Source organism: Cynocephalus volans, chromosome 4 (genome assembly GCF_027409185.1).
Source record: "Cynocephalus volans isolate mCynVol1 chromosome 4, mCynVol1.pri, whole genome shotgun sequence".
Lineage (NCBI taxonomy): Eukaryota > Metazoa > Chordata > Mammalia > Dermoptera > Cynocephalidae > Cynocephalus > Cynocephalus volans.
Genome location: NC_084463.1, coordinates 155,454,134 through 155,474,434, shown reverse-complemented (window position 1 = coordinate 155,474,434; position 20,301 = coordinate 155,454,134). Strand labels below are relative to the sequence as shown.

Genomic DNA, 20,301 nt, shown 5'->3' with positions numbered 1-20,301 from the left:
AGGTACAATTGGTCCAGATAATCATATGTACTAAAAGTGGAACAGATATGGATCCAAAAAGAAACCAAGCTACCAAACACAGCATGATTACATAAGGCAAAAAATAGATATGAGATGTCAGACTTTAACGGATTAAGATGCCCAATTTAAATTTCAACTTCACTCTCTGAGACAGTGGGCAAATTACTTGTTCACTTGATTCTTCAATGTCTTCTTTAGAACGGGGATGATACTATTTAGCCAAGAGTATTGCTGTGAGGGTTAGGCAAAGAAATCACCTGGCACATGGCAAGCACTACTTGCTCATTAAATAAGTAAAATATCCACTGGATGTCCTGGGGATCAAAGAACTAAGGCCTCATACATACTCTTTAGCACAATTGGCACATAATTACTTAAATGTTACTCTTCTCAATTTCTCCTAGTGTGCTCTCTAATTATGATCCATTTTGTTCAAGATTAATAGAATTTTAAGTGTTTTGGCTTCAGAAAAAAGGATCGAATTCTTCTTTAGTTACACAGCAGTGACATAACCCAATATCCCATATTGGATGTTTAGATCAACAATTATAACTAGGTGAGGGACTGTGGTATTATTTCAAAATAATATGTTAACTTCAAGTTTGATTTTAATCCAGAGAATATAGAATCTCTCCAAAGGCAGGGTAGATGTGTTAGAGGAAGGTAGGTAAAAGGAATGCATGGTTTTTAAAATTCCACATTTTATCTGATATTTTGTCTACTGTGGAATTGTCCAGAAAATTAAGGCAGTCGATCACAAAAAATATAAAATCACCTGATAATTTAAAAATGGTTGCATAGTGTTAAGTAGATTTTGACACCCCCCTATCCCCCGGCCACAGCCCCCAAAAAGACGAAGTCTTTGAAAACAACAACTGCTCTTACATATTTCCTGATGCCACAAGAAGTAAGAGTATAAATGAACTCGAAGAAACTAGGCAGCACTCTGTTTGCAGGACAGCCACTTCCTAAATACAGCTCATAAATCTGGGGAATCAGGCTATCCACATAAGGTATTCGTCTAATTTGGACCCGGAGCCAGAATTCAGAGCAGGTGACAGACACTGATGGGAAAGAAGAGGAAAATATTAGATAACATGTCTGTCTCTAACCAATAGCTCAGAAAATTTTTAACCTCTTAGTCAACCTGCATGCCCAGCTCCTGAGCAAAAATGCCTTGGTTCAACTTCTATTATTTGTTTACTGTGAGATCGTGGGTGAGTTGCTTACTCTTTACATCACTCAATTTCCTCCTCTGAATGGAGAGAAAGTCACAGGAGCTACTTACTTCCTGGAAATCACTGAGCTTTAAATTAGAAGAGACTAGATCTACACATAGGACCTGGGGAACTTTCATTCATTGCTTGATGTAATAGGAAAAAGTTGCCTCTTATCTGATAACAAAAGGATTTTTGCATATTAAACTTGTTCTTCAACGTGTACGTACTACCCAGAGAGAAGCCAAGGGACCATCACCTTTTTGTCAGAAACAATATTCCTTTTAGAGCATTTACAGCACTAAATAGGAAATATTTGTATTGCCTACTTCACCATACATATCGTCTTTACATTTTCAAGCAGTTTTTGATGGTTTAATATGCTTTTATTTACAAATATATTCACAGTTCTGCAATTTGCCAAGGCCATATTGATTTGATCACTGTGGCTTATAAGAATATTTTCTGAGAACTGATAGAGGAAGTCATCTCTACTCACATTTTCCTTCAGGTTAATACTCTCTTTCCTAGTCTGCAAAGTGGTACAGTAAGTTTAAAAATAAAATAGATGTTAGGCTTAGCTCTAATTCCTTATGCCTGCATGAGATTCATCCTGTGTTCATAAAGGAAGCAGTCACAGGTGTATTACAACAGTCAAATGAAAGTATCCCTTTTTATGGCTATGGAACAGTTATATAAGGTTAGGCATAGACATGGTCACAAAGAATACTTTAATGTTTATTAACTATTGCCAAGTTTTATACGCTAATTTGGTCATTGTCCAATAATGTTAGAAATAAAGTAACATAATTTGCATCAAAGAAAAACTAAAAAATACTTCATTTAAAGTCCTATAGAACCTGTTAAAATGAGTATCAGAGGAATATACCTGAGACTTCTTCCTTTATCAACACAGAATGAACCAAGGAACCTTCTCAGCTCTGCCCACCCGCCCCAAATCCCTATACGATTATATTCAAAATGTTCTTACATCTTACTTTTTCTCTTCTGCCCACTCAATTAGACTTCTGAAATGGACTTGCTTACTTCTACCTCCTACCATCACAACATCCAGGTTTCACTAACATAACTGGGCACTAATCTGAATTTCCTGAAACAAAGAGCTTCACACTCTGAAGCAGTGGTTCTCAAAGTCTGATGCCTGAATCAACAGTTAGCATCATCTAGAAACTTCTCAGAAATACAAATTCCTAAGCACTATCCAGACCTCCTGTATCACATGATGAGGTGGGAGCCCAGCATCTGTACTCTAAAAAGCAGTCTGGGTGAGACAGACACAGATTTGATTACTGCTTTAAAGGATCTTTAATCATATATTTAAAGCTATGTATGTTTAGACTGAAATGTCTATTTATCTGACACTGTTCTCTTTTCCTTTCTCTTCATTTGCCCCTATCTTGAGTCTCTGCTGACTCTTTGTCAAATATATTTTTGTTTCTTTCACTGCAGATAAAAAGAGACAAAGTGTAACTGTTAGGAAAAACCCAACACTCAAATGACCACATTCAAATTAAAGACACTTTAGTACTGACATCACAAAAAGCGTTGTTGCTTCTTAGTGATCCCAAGCTTGTGCAAACTTCAAGTGCTTCATTTTCCATCCCAACCCCAATCCAGTATGTAAGGTGGTAATGGATATAGTAAAGGACATTAAGATACATACAAAACAAGTTCTATTGCTCATTGACCTTTTATTCTAATGAGCAGTTAAGAGAAATAGAAGTAGTTTAGATAGTAAGAAAAATTTAAGAAAAGATACAAAAGGAACAAAAAATATTCAGGGTTGAAATTTTAGATACAATGATTTGAGAAAGTCTCAATAAGAAGGTCTTACCAGGTTTGAACAACGTTCTCTGGCAAATGGGTGTAAGAGTTATGCAGATAACTAAAGGAACAGCACTGCAGACAATGGGAAGAGAAAACACAATTGATACATTATGGGAGATATCTGGAGAACCTGGGTAAGGAGGGGTCCCGTACTGCAGGAGAGGAGATAGTAAATGGGGCTGGAAGTGAGGTCAAGGTCAGAGAACTAATAAGAAACAAATTACATACAGTACTGGAGGCCATGACCAGGTACTTGACTCTAAGGGAGATGAGAAGCCTTGGGAAAATTATGACACAGACTTAAGTTTAACAAGAGCACTCTGTATGCCATGTGGAGAACATATTTTAAGGGAACAGGAACAGGGATGACACGCAAAACCAGTTGTAAGGACAGTGCAATAATTCAAGTAAAAATACTGATGGTACCACTGAGCGTGGTAACGCTGGGGTTCTAAGACATGATCCAGTTCCTAATATTTTGAAGGCAGAGCTAACATTTGCTGAAGTGTGGAGTAACAGGAAGAGACCACCAGGATAACATCATAATTTTCAGCTTTACTAACTCAGAAGGTGCAGTTGTAAAGACAAATACAAATTTAAAAACAAGAGGCTTAATTCTCCCTGATAAAACTAAGGGAGGAGACTTCCCTCCCCTCCCTTTTCTTACAGCAATTACCTTAGAAAACTCATTAAGGGTTTTCTCACTTTTAAATGTATATGTTGTTTTGAAGGCCCAACAGATCTTTTGCCAGCTTTGTGATGCAGGACTGTCTTTCTCAAGGACCTGGGAGCCATCATTTTGGAATGTAAACAAGAAGGGAAAGGGTGCCCCTACTGACCAGTTTCTGTAAGAGGGTGGGAGCCTAACTTCAGTGCATTCCTTGCTCTAATTTATGGAACTATCTACTATCATAAAGAAATGAGAAGGTTTTTTTCTCTAGATAAAGTCAATTAATTAGCTAACACAGATGGTCACCCTGATTACCATGTGGAGAACCTGGGTAAACTGGTTCTAGAATGAATTATGTATGATAAATGGTGTTGGCAAGACCCCTTAAGGACTACTATTGTTTAACTTGAAAACATGTAGGTAATGGGTCATACCTGCTTGGCTGCATAAAAGGGTGAGACTTCTTTCTGTCTTTGCAATCTCTTAACAGCTTGCCTGTGATATGTATCACATTTTAGTTTATTGCTTATTTCATAATAAGACTGTTTTCTTTGTCTACTACCTTTGTGGAGAGTTTTTCTTGGTTGGGGGAAGATTTTGTTTTTAATTATATCTTCCCGACACAGTCAACATTGGTTGAGATGGAAAATGATGTGAGACAAGCAAATGTGGAGGTTCATAGCAGAAGTTTGGTTTAGAAAGGTTAAATCTGTGGTGCTATTAGATATTCAAACAGGGGTGCCAAGCAGGCAGGGGGATACATGCACATAAAGTTAAGAAAAAATATCCAGGCTGGAGATTAAAAATAAGGTAGCAATTATAAGCACAAGAATGCTGTGTGAAGCCATGGTACTAGATAGGATAATCAGAAAACCAAACATGGGACAGAGTAAGAAAGAGGTCCTGGGACTAATCCATGTGTGATCAAGATCAGGCAATTAAGACAATATCAGAAAAGGAGAGAAGAAATGTCAGTCAAGTGGGACAAAAGAGACGAGAATGGCATGACCTGCAAAGCCAAACAAAGCATATTTTTAGAAGAAACAATCCTTCCCATGGGCTGTGACAAAAATCAAGTAAGTGAGGGCTGATGGTACAGTGACTGTGTAGAAATCACCAATGTTCTAGACAAACTAATTTTTAATGGAATGCTTGTGGTGAAAGGCTCATTAAAGTGGGTCAAAAGAAAAAAAAGAAATTAGAATAAATATAGGTAGTTTTAAGGAAAGAGGAAAAGTGAGGCAGTAACTGAAAGAGGAAGTAGGAACAAGAAAGCCAGAGATGTGTGAGAGGATATCTACACAGCAATACAGAGATCGGGGATGATACCCTCCCTCAGGAGGAGGAAATGTTGGCTTTCGTTAGGACGCAAGAAGGCTGAAAGTTTGGGGGATTCAAATCACGTGAATTGGTTACAGAGAAATTACAGGCTGACCCATGAATATATCTAAAAAATAGATACAGATCTGGCTAGGGATGGAAGAGTTTCAATATCTGGTTATAGCCACTTGGAAAAAAAATGCATCAGCTGCTTTGACTTATTTTTTCTTATTCAAATCATTTGAGCAGTTCATGTTAGCTTGATAGGCTATGTGAGAGCTAGCTCTGAATAGGAATCATTTATCATTGAAAGCAGCTGACCACTCTGTCCAAACTTCCTGCCTCTTAGCCAAAGACCTGAAGACCTAGACAACCTCCTGTCCTAGACACCAGGCAGTCTCTCCTGACCTACGCATTCACTAAAAGTATTTCAGACTCTACAAAGGAACAAGCATGTCCAAGACAAAAGAACCTAAGAACCTCAAAATGTTTGCAAGTAATGGGGGGAAAAAAAAAACTAGCATCTTGAGCTCATCTAATTATGAATTCAAGAGGAAATAGAATGGTGAAGATGCATGAGTAAACTGAGTAAAAACTTACAGCCATTAGGTATTAGCAGATAATCATCAGATTATAAAATCCCAAAGCTGAAAGTTTATAAATGTAACAATGCACCCCACTGCTTGAAATACCACCCTCCAGAACTCGCTTTTTTTCTTACCATCATCAAGACCGTGAATAATCACAAAAAGCATGAAGAGCCCTCCTAACATGCCAGAGATCTTCATTGCTTCAGATCTCGATCCAAGGTGTCACAGGAAACAGGAAATCAAATCAAGGGAAGGTGTCACAGGAAACAGGAAATCAAACTGACGGAAGTAGAGCTTTATAAACCTCTACCTCTTCAGCTGTGGGTGATGATTTATCATTCTGGAAAGCACTGAGGAGACCTCAGCACATTGCTAATACTCCTCCTCACAGCTGAAATCATTATAATCATAATTCAGAAAATCAGGGAAAATGTGAAAAAAGTGGTTCAGGACTATACCCTTCTCCTAATTATGTCTTCCCCGAGCATATGGTGTGCCTGAAATGGTGTCTTATGTAATATTTGACATGTATGTGTTGGACTGTTAAGAGCAGGGCTTTGCAAGATGATATGAGGAGTTTCAATTAGGATAATACAAAAGAATAGTTCATTATTTCATTGATAATATTGTATATCTTAATCACTCTGGGGTCTTCTGAAAAAGTTGATTTCCCAGCCTCACAGCCAATGATTCTGACCCAATGAGCCCATCTGTCCTAACAAGCTCCAGAAGATTCCAATTCAGGTAACAAATTTGCAAAACTGTGGACTAAAGTTTGAGAAACACTGCTTTCTGTTTTAATTTTGCTTTCACAAAAGTATTTTATCTTGAATTTGTACATTTCCAGTTTGCTGAAGAAAAGTTCATGAGAGAAGTTTTGCCCAGTAAAACCAGCATGTAAAACCTGACAGAGAGAGGGATTATGGATGAGGAAATGATTTGACCTACCTTGATATTTCGGTGGAGACCAACCATCAAAGCAGTGCTATCTCAAAAGCAAGAGTTTAATAAATTCTCTAGAAATTACATAGCATGTCACATAGATTGTGACTGCTTCTAAGTGCAATATACTTGCTAATAAATATTATCATAAGTATCTATAAGAATCTCCAGGACTATGTGTTCATGTAGCAAACAACAAGTAAAAAGATATGTCTACGATGGTCAGAAACCTCAAGTGAAAGTTCTTTCCACTTGATATTTTTATTGTAATATAACTAGGGTGATACTTCTGGGATACATAAATGGGAGCTAATCAAGGATGACTCTCTACCTCTGCTAGGGGCCTAGAGCAGAACTTCTTAACCTCAGCACTATTAACATCTCAGGCTAATGAATTTTTTTCTTCATGGTAAGTTTTTTTGTGTTTTCTTTAATAAGCCTTTCTTACACCAAAATCAGGAAGAGATTTACTTGTCAAAGTTTTACAGTTATGCTCTTTATATTTAAATTCTTAATCCACTTGAAATTAATTTTTTTGAATAGGCAAGTGTAGGGAAAATATAGGAAAATGGTCAGGGCCCCTCAGATGTTCAGAATCTTGCCGAGCATTTGATGTAAATATGCACGTGCGTCCAGGTGTTCCTTGGTTATTATCTAATGTAATTGCACATGTGTATCCAGGTGTCTTGGGTTATGGACTTAAGTATAAAGGACGAATAGCTCTGATCCACAGTGCCCCCTCCACCCTGGGGGTGCCACAGAGAGACCAATACTGCTGCTGGAGGCTGTTGCTGCTGCCCGGGCCCCTGGGATGCCACCAGAGGCCACCACCACTGCTTCTGCTGCTGCTGAGGACTAAGCTCATGTCATCTGCCAATAGCTCCCGGGATCTTTCCCAATTCCCTAGCGTGGACCTGCACGTGAGGGGTCTATGACCCAGCCTGGCATGTGAGGGGTCTGGTGACTCTGCCTGGCATATGAGAGGTCTGTTGACCCAGTCTGTACAATGGGCTCGAAGGGTCTGCAACCTCTAGCTGTGACAATACAAATAGAAGCTTAGTATAACTAAAATAATGAAATGTTTCGGCTTTAGTTATGAAATGCCTACCCATACAATTAGCGTAATCATGGCCCTAACCTGACAGTTGGCATAGTCACTTAGCAATATAATTGTTTGTAGCAATACAATAAGGTGTTTGACCATACATATTTTCAAATGAATATCCAAGTATCCCAGTCCCATTTTTTAAAAAGTCTGTCTCTACCTATCTGCAGTCTGTTCATAACAAATCAAGGGTTTGTATATGTGTACAGTATTTCCAGGCCTATGTTTTGTTGATGGGCTTATTTGTATATTCTTTACTAATATTGACTAACTTTATCAATTTTTACTTTATCTTTCTATGTGATATAGTAAGTCCTCCTTTTTCTCTGTTTAAGAGTGTTTGGCTATATTTGATCAGTTGCCATTCTATATAAATCTTAAAACCTTCATGCCAAATTTCATTTGTAAAAAAGTTTTGATTTGGGGGGGATTAGAGTCAATCTAAAATCCATGAATCTTAAACCCATGAACATACGATCTCTCTATTGATTTAGGTCTTCATTAATGCCTAAGAATAAACTTTTATAATTTTCTATTTAGAGTTCTTGTATATATTTTCTCATCCTATAATTTTTTTCTATTTTTTCACTGTTGCTAATACAAATTCCAGTTGCTTTTTGTAAACTGTTAACTCTAATAGTTTTTCTGTGTATTCTTGTGTATTTTCTACATGCAAAATTATTCATCTGTGGACATCTGAGTTTTATTTCTATTTTATCTTTTATTCCTTAATCTTACCTAGAACCTCCAACAATAGAGTTGAACGAAAGTGGTAAGAGTAGATACCCTTGCCTTATTTCTGATCTCAGAGGGAAAGTTATTAGCATTTCACCATAAAAAGCATGATGTTTGAAGTAGGGTATTTTAGTTAAACTTTACCAAATTAGGGAAGTTTCTTTATATTGTGTACTCAATTTTATCGAATGATGAATTTTGTCAAACATTCTTACTGCATCTACTGAAATGACTATAGCATCCATTAATCTGGTATTGGGGTGAAAGTGTGATAAATGTTTCTAATATTTAATCCAAATTTCATTATTGCTGCAAACCAAATTAGTTATCATGCATTATTTTTATTTATATATTCCTGAATGGTTTTTCTAGCATTTTGTTTAAAATGTTTACATCTGTAATCATTGGTAAAAATGGCATATTTTCTTCTGTTATTGTTTTTATCAGGTTTTATCAAGATTATCCTAAGTATAAAACAAGGTAGAAATTGTTTCCTCTTTCTTAATTCTCTTTAAGAGTTTAATTAGATTGAAATTATTTTCTTCTTAAATGTTTGGTAGAAATATAAAATGAAGCAAACTAGGCCTGAACTTCAATTTATGGAAGGGTTTTGATAATTTAATGGCTATAGGACTATTGCTTTTTAAAAAAAAAAATGATTCCAGAGTCAGTTTTAGTAGTATATTTCCAAGCATTTGTCAGTATCATCTAACATTTCAGATGTACTGCTATAAAATTGTTCTGTTTTTATTATCTGCTTAATGTGATGCCTCTTTTTCATTCCAGACATTTAAAGAATCATCATGACTTGTTTTATAGTTGGTTTACAGCATTTTTAATCTATGCACTTTTTTATTCTTTAATTTTTCTCTACAAATGTCTTGAGATGGCTTAGTGTATACTTCTAAGCCTTTCCTCTTTTCTAATGCATACATTGCATGCTATAAATTTCTTCCTAAATGCTGATTTAGTTACATCGCACAGATTTTGACCTATGGCATTTTGGTAATCATTTTAATTTAAAATATTTTCTAATTACAAGTATGAGCTTTTTTTTGATAAAGACATTCAATTTACACACATGGTTATTTTTAAATATCTTTTTAAAAATTTTGAATTCTGAATGCATCCTTTTGTATCAGAAAATACAATATATTTCATATGATTTTATTCCTTTGAAATGTATTAAGACTTCTTTTAATGTTGACTATTATTGATTTTTGTGCATCAACCTTTACCCTAGATCTTGCTGAATTCATTTATTAGCTCTAGTAGCTGTTTTGTGGATTCTTTGGATTTTCTATATATAAAATCACATGTCATCTGCAAACAGATAATTTTACTTCTTCCTTTCCCATTTGGGCGATTTTTATTTATTTTTTTTCTCATTGTTCTGACTAGGACTTCCAGTTCTATTACAATTCTTATTTTGTTTTTCTGTTGGATATCTTCACATCTGTAGAGGCTAAGGTTAATATTTTAAGGCCAAATATATTCAAAAATATCTTTCTCATACATAATTCTTTCAGAATGTTATAATGCTACTGGTCTATAATCTTCTAGCATTAAAGTTTATGATAATTCTGTAACAATTCAGTTAATTATTGAGAATACTGAATTCTGCTATAGAGGCAAGAAGACAAAATGGTCAAAACTAATAAGTAGTAATAAGCTTAGATCTAAGTAACTTACAGGCAAATTCATAGAATATCTTAAGTGCAGAAAAATGAGTAAGAAGTTTGTGAACCACCACAGAGTTAACAAGATTTATTAAACATAGATGAGTTAGTGTGATGATTAATTTTATGTGTCACTTTGATGGAGCCACAGGGTGCCCATATCTTTGGTTAAACGTTATTTCTGGGTGCATTCATGAGGGTGTTTCTGGATGGGATTAGCATGTGAACAGGTAGGCTGAGTAATGCCATCCACGATGTAGGTGTGCATCATCCAATCCATTGAGACTCTAAATAGAACAAAAAGGCAGAGGAGGGGAGAACTGTCTCTGCCTGAAATCTTGAGCTGGGATATTGATCTTTTCTCCTGCCCTCAGGCTGAGACTTACAGCATTGGTGTTCCTGGTTCTCAGGCCTTCAGCATAAGACTGGGACTTCATCACTTATATGTGTATATATATATATATATATATATATATATCCTATTCTGGTGCTCTGGAGAACCCTTACTAATACAGATTATAACTGGAAAAAATGCCAAAAATATACAGAATAGAAAATATGGAAAAAGCATTAGTTTTACGTGGAGAAATAGAAAGAACAAGTCGTTTATGCCACCTTTGACCTAACATGTCCATAACACACATTGCTCACCCATCGGTGATAACTAATATTGTCACATTATGGCCCCGTATGAATTGTACTCTTCCTCCCACCCTCAAAAAAAAAACAGGCACAGATAAATCCCGTGGCAGCACATCACACTAATTGGTGAGTTACAGCTGTGACCAGGGAACTTGCCCTTGCATTGTCCTGATAGAGCTAACACACATCACTGACTCTGGACACCTTCTGTCTGGAGCCCACTTGCTCAATCCTCAACTCTGGTGCTTGTAACCTCATAATCACATGATCAGTGGAGAAGGATGATGCAGAAATAAGGATACTATATGAATAGTACACATCCGAGGATTCCAGTACTGTGCTCTTCCATTCTGCTTGCACTCTATCCTAAATGCATTCTCTCTCTACCGCACCCTTCTTTCCCCTTGCTTCTTGCTGTATGTAGATTTAAATCTGTGACTGGAACATCATTCCTTCGACCTATGACACCTCTGGGAGAGATTGACTAATAGGTACTACAGCAATGATTTCCACACATGACACCTTTATTTATAAAGACCTATTTTATTTTGCTTTTAATTTCTTTTTTAAACCACTTTGTAGAGTTTCCCTCAACTCTTGGTTTTCTAAAATTAAAGCAACATAAGTCTAACAAAGACACTTAAAGTGAAAGAATTGGGAAATAAGGTACATATACTTTATATGTATGAGTCTTTCATTGACATGAGAAACTGCAGAAACACCTAAAACAAATTGTCCCCAAATTTACTCAGAAATAGGTGACATTTTTCTCCAGAGGAGAAATGAATAGTATTTCCTTATAAATTGAAATGAAGCTCATTTTTATATACAGGCCTAGGAATAGTCCATATTGGGTCAGTAAATTCTCTCAGGGGCTTATTAAAAAGGGGAAAAATACATTAGAGAATAAATAGAAGACAGCAGAGCAAGACAGCTGTGGGGAGCATATTTATTTACTGCATTCCCCAAGAAAGAACAGCATTTGAGAACTCTATTCATTCTCTCAATTTTTCATCATAATTTAGTCTTCAGCTCTTTGCTGAGAAGAGAGGGAGTTGCTCTACACACTTGCCTGGATTTTTGCTGGTCTCTCTTGGAATCTGCCTGGCTCCAGGTCTCCTAGCATCTTGGAAAATCTAAAATGCAGGAGTCCTCCCTAGGACCAATTGGTTGGTTAAGTCAAGGAAGGGCAGAGATTCAAAAGAAGCCTCATTTATCCAGGGGACTAATGTGTTTGACAGCTTTACCAGGAATAAAGAGTTTATTGCAATTATGACTCCCTTGTAAATTTTGTCTACTGATTCATAATACAGAAATTAGGAGTAAATGGTTTTAAAACAACCCCTAAGAGCAAGAGAATTTTACAGGGTTTTTCAAACATTACTAGTTAATCCACTGCTTTAAGAGTAAAGATGTTTGGACAAGGAAGATTCGTTTTTGAAGAAATCAAATTTGAAGATACCAACTAGAATTTTATTTCTTCTAAATTCCAGTCTTTTTTTAAAAATGGATGAACCTAAATTCTCAAACTGACTTGAAATTACTACCACATAGAAAGTGAGGCAGGGAGGGAAAAATACAGAAAAGATGAAAGCAGAGAATTGAACAGTCTTATTTCTAAACCAGATATAAAGAAAATTTTGTCTTATTTTACACATATCACTAGAAGGAAGTGAAATGGGGATTAATTGGAGAATTAGATTACACTAACTAATCAATTGTCAGCAGAACAGATTATGATAAATAAGCTTATTTGCAAAAATGCAATTGCCCCATGCTTTACAATGCCCAGTAACTCAGGATTTAAGTTTTCTCTCTTTTTTGAAAAATAGAAATAACTGCTAAGAATTGCAAAGCTTTTTAAAAAATAAAGTGCCTTTATTAAAAATTTAAAATCTAGGAAAGCTCCTTTCTCCCCAAAGAGTTTATAAATATGGACAGTAGAGCAAGTTTTTCATTTAAAAAGATCATATTTGAAATGGTAAAAGATGATATCTATAGGCATACATCCAACTTCTTAGAGGTAGTGAAGTCCTCCAGCAGGCAAGCACCAGGATTAGTAGGGTTACTTCACTGTCCAGATATTAAGAATTTATAGCTTAATTCCTATACTTCACAGGAAGGGATAAAATTTATGTGATCCAACAAAGGATGATTATTCCTGTAAGGAAAGAAATTTTTTTAAAAAGTCACATAGTAGTTCTGATAGGAAATTGTATAAGGATCATTGACACTCAGCAAGGTGGGAACATTGGAGGAGAAGGCATGAATTTAAACCCCAGGAGCCATTACAATTGTTTCCAAGCCCTTTGCCCCAATCCATTACAATATTTTAATGATTCAAGTAAAACAGATAACACTCACAAGGGTACGTCCAAAAGTTCATTGAAAAATAGAATTAAAAGATAACACGAATATTTTCATGAACTTTTTGAAGACTCCTCATGTATATAGATGGCTAGTTAATAAATGCTTAGTAAAGGTTTATAAATTTTACATGAGCACAATATTTTAAGTTTTGAATTACGAGGGTCAATTGGTATATAGAAAAAATAAAGGTCTGTTCCTCTGGCATACTAAAATCGAAAGGCTACTATTTGAATAATTCTTATGACTCATTTAAGAAGAGAGTGTTCTCTTGCAGACATTTAGTTTAAGAACAAAAAGCTGGTGTTAGAGTTAGCATACATGTCAATTACCATCTTCATGCAAACTCAATCCCATTCCATGTTTATGTTGCAGACTCCAAAGATCCCCTACCTTTCTGGTTGGAGGGATTAATAATATAAAACGGCTATCAAAGTTACAACTGCAAATCTATGTTTTGCATGAGAGAATGAGAAATACTAACATAAAATATATCCCAAATAATCATAGGAATGCCTGATTACAATGATCCTGAACTAAAATCATATGGGCACATGGTGCAAAAAGTATGGTGTATATCACTTTACTGAACCCTTACCTATTTTCATAAATGTACTGTAAACATTTATGGTACTATTTCAAAATACACTCACCCAAATGACACTGCTGGAAGGGTTCCCAAGTTTTCAACTTCACATGACATTGAGCATTTCTGCCCCACTGGCCTTTTGGATTCACGTCTGTTATTCTCTCTCCTTTTCATCACAATGATCATTGGAAACTTTCTGAACAAGAAAAATAAATATATAGATTTGAGCCTAGTGTATATCATATATTTGGTGTGGGGGAAGGAGCTGAGGTGTAGGGATAGAAACTAAATTAGACAGATCTCTTTGGGTTGTAAGTGATAGAATGCCAAATTAACTAGCTTGGGCAAAAACGGAAACAGAGACAAGAAAAATTTAACAGAATCCTGAATACAACCTTCCATTACCCTAGAATTTACTATTAGCACAAAAGCTGCTTTAATAGAAGTGTAAAATACCAGAAACTCTTAATAAATGACTAAAACAGCTCTGTTATTGCCAATCATCCCACCACATGGTCTACAGAGAATGACTAGAGAAATACAGTTTTGAGTTCTTGGCCTATGATAGAAGGTTGAGAGGGGGCCACTAAAATTCTCCTCCTGTTAATAAAGCCAAATAAAGGTGTTTTAAATCAATTCCTCAAATATTGAGGGAGCCTACAGCAAGAGGCTGACATCTTACTCCTGAGTAGTCATCTGCTTTTGCAGTAGACTGGCACATAAGAGAGGTGGGAGAGGAGAAAAGGCAGGCAGAGTAGAACACCATGTTCTCCCATCATGTATTGTGGGGAAATTACTTAGTCATGCTGCAAGTACCAGAGTTTTAGCCATTTTTCCAGGAAATCACCCAAGCATACCTATCACCTGGAGAGGGGACCCCAAAAACCAAGATGCTAGAATGTAAAACCACCAGAAAGACAGAAGTCAGGGAGGTTGGATGGAGGTCTAGTGTGACAATTGTATGGAAAAAGTAAGCCTTATTTAGATGATCCCATCAAGAATTATGCAATTGGGATGACCCCTGCTCCCTTTCTAGGACCTCCAAAAAACTCATACTTCCATAATCTGTGGTACACTTCAGGGAGAAGGCACATATTATTAGAAATGAACCACAACTGCACCATGTAACCGTGAGATACTTGTGACCCTACTTCTTTCATCCTCTGTCATATTCTAACAAAGTATGTCAGTAAAAGCAGCAGGGGTGGAACGTACTCCGATTACACTGAACCCTCTCCCTCTCCAAATCCTGTGTGTCCAGAGTCAGCAGTCTCGAAGAAAGGAAACTTAGATTTGATATAATGTTGAATGTATGAATCCAACTTGATTATTTTTACTTATGAGAAGGACCAAAGATGTTGTTAAAGAGTAAGAAAAGCAGATTTCACATAGCACAGTTGAAGTCAGCGATTGTAAGATAAATGCAGCCATTTAATCCTGTGTCTCCACAGAAGTTAGACTGTCCAAAAAATCATTCGGAAAGAAAACTTCATGTGCAGAGAGAACACACATGCAATTGGGCCTCATGAACAGTCCACCCAAGGACTTGTCCACATACAGAATTGCCTCGACCCGCATCAATTGGCTTTTCTGCTTCATCATCTCATTGCAGGAGAGTTTCTCAAATAAGGAGAGAATTTAGATCGTTAGCAAATCTTTATATCCCATAGTAAATCACCAGACTGACTCAATTCTAGTTTTAAAGTTTTGAAGAATTACTCTAGTTTTGAATCTTTTGGCTTATCCCAGGTGGTATGGTTCATACAACAATTTAAGAGCGCCAACAGTAACTATGACTGTGGCACTACAGGGGAGTGGGTGCAGAGAAACATCTCAGAAAAGGAAGGTTTACTAACAGAAACCTTCTGTATAATCTCTTTGACTATACAGGTCAACTGTCCTATACCAGCTGAATCTCATCTACTCACTCAGAAAATACATTAAGAAAATCAACTGAATATTATTAGATCTACTCATATGACTAAATAAACACTGTAGATCACATTTAGTTCAATGCTCAACCTCAGCATACTATCCAACAGTTTTATTCTCATAAGAACACCTGGCAGCCAAAGATTGTGTTAGATAATCTTAATCTTAGTAGCCTACTACACTTACCTTTGAATGTAGCATGATACTGGGATATAGTAGCCGAAATCTTGATTCATCGGTTCGTATGTGATTGAACTTTCAATGAGAATACTTAGTGGGTGTTCCTAAAGGTATAAAGGACATAAGTTCAGTTATCTTAATTATATCTTTTAAATGGTTTCAAATTCAACTTTTTTAACTGCAAAATATGAAAATGAGGTACTCATCATTTTTACTTTATGATATAAAGAAGATATGAGTACATGATATGAAACAGAAGAACAGAAGAGCTAAGTGATAAAAATATCTGCTTTTAGCAGACCTTAATAGCTCCTGATGTAGTATCAGGGACATTGTATTTGTTTGGTAGTTGAGACTGTGTAGACAACTTTTGATCATCACATTTGTTTAAGAGTCAGGGTCTGATTCAGGAAGACCTAAATTATTCTGAGTGTGAATTTGTGCTAAGTATTTGACAACTTCTGAGACTGTTATATCTTCCCTATCTGTAAAATGGAGATACAGGTTGAGTATCCCCGTGAAAATCCAAAATGCTCCTAAATCCAAAATTTTCTGAACACCAACATGATGCCACAAGTGGAAAACTGCACACCTGACCTCATGTGACAGGTTGCAAACAAAATGCAGGTACACGGTTTATTCAGCATCCAAGGGAAAAAAGACCTTCGGGGCTCCCTTCAGCTACAATGTATCCTTTCTGTGCACATCCAGCTTCCCTCATGTAAGCACACTCACAAAGGTTAGCTGAAGTAGTGACACCTTTGCTTTCTGATGGCTAATGTACAGAACCTGTTTCATACACAAAATTACCAAAAATATTGTATAAAATTACCTTCAGGTTACGTATATAGGTATATATGCAACATAAATGAATTTTTTGTTTAGATTCGGGTCCCCTCCCCAAGATATCTCATTATGTATACGCAAATATTCCCAAATCTGAAAAAATCCAAAGTCTGAAACACTTTTGGTCCCAAGCTTTTCACATAAAGGATATTCAACCTGTAATACAAGTCAAGAGCTGCAAAATTTTTCTAAAATGGGCCAGAAAGTAAATATTTTAATCTTTGTAGATTATACTGTCTCTGTCACAAATACCTGCTCTGTCCTCATAGCGTGAAAGCAGCTATATACAATAACTAAATGAACGTGACTTTGTTCCAATAAAACTTGATTTACAAACATAGGAAGCTGGCTGAATATGGCCCATTGGCACAGCTGCCAACCATAGACATAAGCCATTATTTGTAATAGAAAGTATAGTACATTTGACATGAATAAGAGCAATCAACACAGAGATATTTCTAAAGGAAAACAACTGAAACAAGAACTTTACCCATTTATTTGCTTTCAGAGTAGTGAATTCTATGGAGAGTGCAAACCAATTAGCATGAATCTACTTATATGCTACATTTTGGGAGGAGGGAGGCAGCCAACTGGTAGAGAGATTCAAACCCATGACCTTGGTGTTATAACGCTGTGTTCTAACCAATTGAGCTAAACAGCCAGCTCCCTATGTGCTACAACTTAGAATATTTATATTCTAGAATTGAAAAACATGACACTATCAAATATGACAGCACTCAACTTTCCCAGGCATTCAAATATAGTTGATATTTGCATAGTATTCGTCTTTTAAGTGTACCATTTAATTCTAAGATGCATGGTATTCAAGAGTGTTTGCTAGTACCTTGAATGTCCAAGAGCAAATAAAATGGCCATGGTAAGAATCTTTAGGGCTGAGTATTACACAGGACAATATTTACTGAGCATTTAAAAAGTTCATTTTAATCTAGATTTCTCACAAATGGAAACGTGCTGGCCCATGTACCTGGGAGTACCAGGGTAACTTGATGTTAGGAATAGGTAAATAATAGAATCCAAATTACATTATCAAATATTTGTTCCTCTCTCTCCCCCAATTTCATACCTTTTCCTTTCTGAGTCATCTTTTCTAGGTGGTTTCTGCCTTCATGATTGGCAATTAGAAGCTTCAATACTTATCAGCTTAAAGATTACCCATTTATAGTCCCAATGAAAAAGAGTGAGCCTCTTTCCTAGAAATCCCAGTAAAAGCCCTAGCAATTTTCCATTGGGCCTAGTATAATTTTCTGAAGTGAAAATTGGCATAGCATTTTCACTTATTTCTGCAATATTTGATTTCTTACATCTTAGTAACCAAGATTTGTATATGGCCGTTGAGTACTTGCCATATGCTAGGCTTTTCTTTTTTGGGTACTAGAGATGAAACAATAAAACAGTGAGGTCATGCAGCTGGAGCCAGAGATAGACTCCATCCACTTAAATCAGCTGTAACAAAAGTGGGGCAAATGTGGTTCCAAAAAGGAAAATCAAGCTGTCATTACCAAATACAGCAATAACTTAACATTAAGGAAAAAAAAAAAAAATCCTGTTTTCAGAAAAGATTTATTCTTCTCTTATTAATACAGGAGCAATATAACCTGATATAACCTATTTCAGTTGAAATTTTAGGTTAACAACAAAATAGTTTGGGGGGATGGATTGTAGGACTGTTTCAAAATAAGATGTTTCCCTCAAGTTAGATTTTATCACAGAAAATATAAATTCATTCTATCAGAGGTAAAAGGGATGTGCTAGAAGAAGGTAGGTAAAGGAATACATAGTTTTTAAAATCCCAAATTCTGTATGTCTCTTCACCGTGAAAATAATTCAAAAAATTAAGAGTAGTCAATATTCTATGAGCTGTGAAATCAACTGACAATTAAATTTCAATAGTGCAGTTTTAGTTATCAGTGTGTGGCACTAAAACAGTCAAAGAATATATTACTTGTTTAAATAATAACTGCTCTTACGTGAACCTGAATGCCACAATAAGATACAAGATAAAGGAACTCAAAGAAGTCCACATTGACGATGTTTGCAGGGCAGCGGTTTCCTAGATAGAGTTCATTTTGCTGAGGTTGCACGTTGTATACTAGAGGCGTTCGTCTAAGTCTGACCTGGAGCCAGGATTCACTACAGGTTACAGACACTGTTGAAAGAAAATAATAAGAGAAAATATCAGATAACATGTCCATCCCCAGATAACAGCTCAGGAAATTTACAACCTCTTAATTGAGCTAAATTCTCTACTGAGTGAAAGTGTTTTGTTTCTATTTGTTTATTTTCCCACTGTGAGATCTTGGGTCAATTACTTAGCCCCTGTGGCTCAGTTTCTTCATCAGAATGTGGAAAAATAATGGGAGCTACTTCTTGAGAACTTCTAAGTCAAATATCCCCCCCGTTTTTTAGAGATCATTCAAGTTTTACCAACAGGTCTCATGAAAATGTTTTGGAAATATTTCTAAGCGTAATTGATATAGATTTGATAGAGAATAAAAATTTATTTAGTTGCATACAATTGGAAAAATGTATCGTGCACATTTAAAATTTTATTTCGCCTTCGATCATTTAAGCCAGTTAATGTCACCTGACGTGCTATGTGGAACTAAATAAGTCCAAAATAAGTAATACTGTTGTTTCTTCAATGATAACTTTGACTGCAATTATGTCAAATTTTGTTTTAGTCTTATTTTTATTGTTTTTATGAAGTCAATTTTATTATTATCCCATATCTAACAGATGGATAAGGTCACATAGCTGCTAAGTGGCAGAGCAGTATTAAAATCTATACAAAAGTCTATTCAGAGCCTCAACTCTGCAAAGGAATCATTTACAATTGAACACAGATGACCACCTTCTGTCCAAATTTTATACCACATGGCCAGAACATACGGACCCAAACAACCTCTTCTCTAGGCACCTGGCAATCTCTCCTAATTTTGCCAGTCACTGCAAGTATTTCATATTCTGCAAAGTGACGAGCCAGCCTCCAGACAAAGGAAACAAGAGCCTAGAAATATTTTGCAAGTAAGGAAAAAAAAAAAAACCTTATATTTTAAGATCAGCTTATAGGATAGATTCAAGAGGAAGTACAGTGGTGAAAATAGACGACAAAACTATATCTTACTGCAACCTGGCAGTCATTAGCTAATAGCAGTTGATCACCAGGTTATAAAAAATAAGTCACTAAAGTCAATGGTATGTTTAAAAAGCACCCTCGCTGCTTGAAATTGCAACCTCCAGAACTCCTCTTTTTCTTACATTCACCAAGACCATGAGTCAGCACAAAGAGCTGGAGAAGCCCTCCTAACACGCCAGAGATCTTCATGGCTTCAGAGCTCAGTCCACGGTATCACAGGAAACAGGCAATCGAGGAAATTAGGCCTCTGCAGGTGTTTATAAACCTCTAGCGTCTTCAGCTGTAGGTGATGATTTATCATTCTGGAAAGCACAGTTCTGGCTTTTCATTCTCACAGCTGAAGTTAAAATCGTAAATCAGAAAATCAGGGGAAAGAATGGGAAAAGTGGTTCTAGACTGTACCCTCTACCATTGTGTCTTCCCCAAACATGGATGTGTCTGAAATTGTCTTACATAACATG

The 20,301-nt window shown here is 36.1% G+C and overlaps 1 protein-coding gene across 1 annotated transcript; it reads right to left on the bottom strand.

Annotated features, from left to right (window-relative positions):
• Positions 1–846: 846 nt before the first annotated feature.
• Positions 847–20,029, bottom strand: OOSP4A (oocyte secreted protein family member 4A). The gene is made up of 6 exons (XM_063095140.1): positions 19,963–20,029; positions 18,672–18,850; positions 15,844–15,941; positions 13,790–13,921; positions 3,094–3,158; positions 847–1,085 (listed from the first exon to the last, which is right to left on the bottom strand). The coding sequence occupies exons 1-6, from the start codon at positions 20,027–20,029 to the stop codon at positions 847–849; spliced, it is 780 nt and encodes a 259-aa protein (XP_062951210.1).
• Between the last annotated feature and the right edge of the window lie 272 nt (positions 20,030–20,301).

What these genes read in the sequence shown, in the direction of transcription:
- OOSP4A (XM_063095140.1), bottom strand. Translation starts at nt 20,029, where the DNA reads ATGAAGATCTCTGGCGTGTTAGGAGGGCTTCTCCAGCTCTTTGTGCTG. An exon ending in GTATCATGCTACATTCAAAG is followed by an intron (nt 13,922 to 15,843) that starts GTAAGTGTAGTA and finishes TTTCTTGTTCAG; the next exon opens with AAAGTTTCCAATGATCATTG. An exon ending in CTTCCAGCAGTGTCATTTGG is followed by an intron (nt 3,159 to 13,789) that starts GTGAGTGTATTT and finishes CATTGTCTGCAG; the next exon opens with TGCTGTTCCTTTAGTTATCT.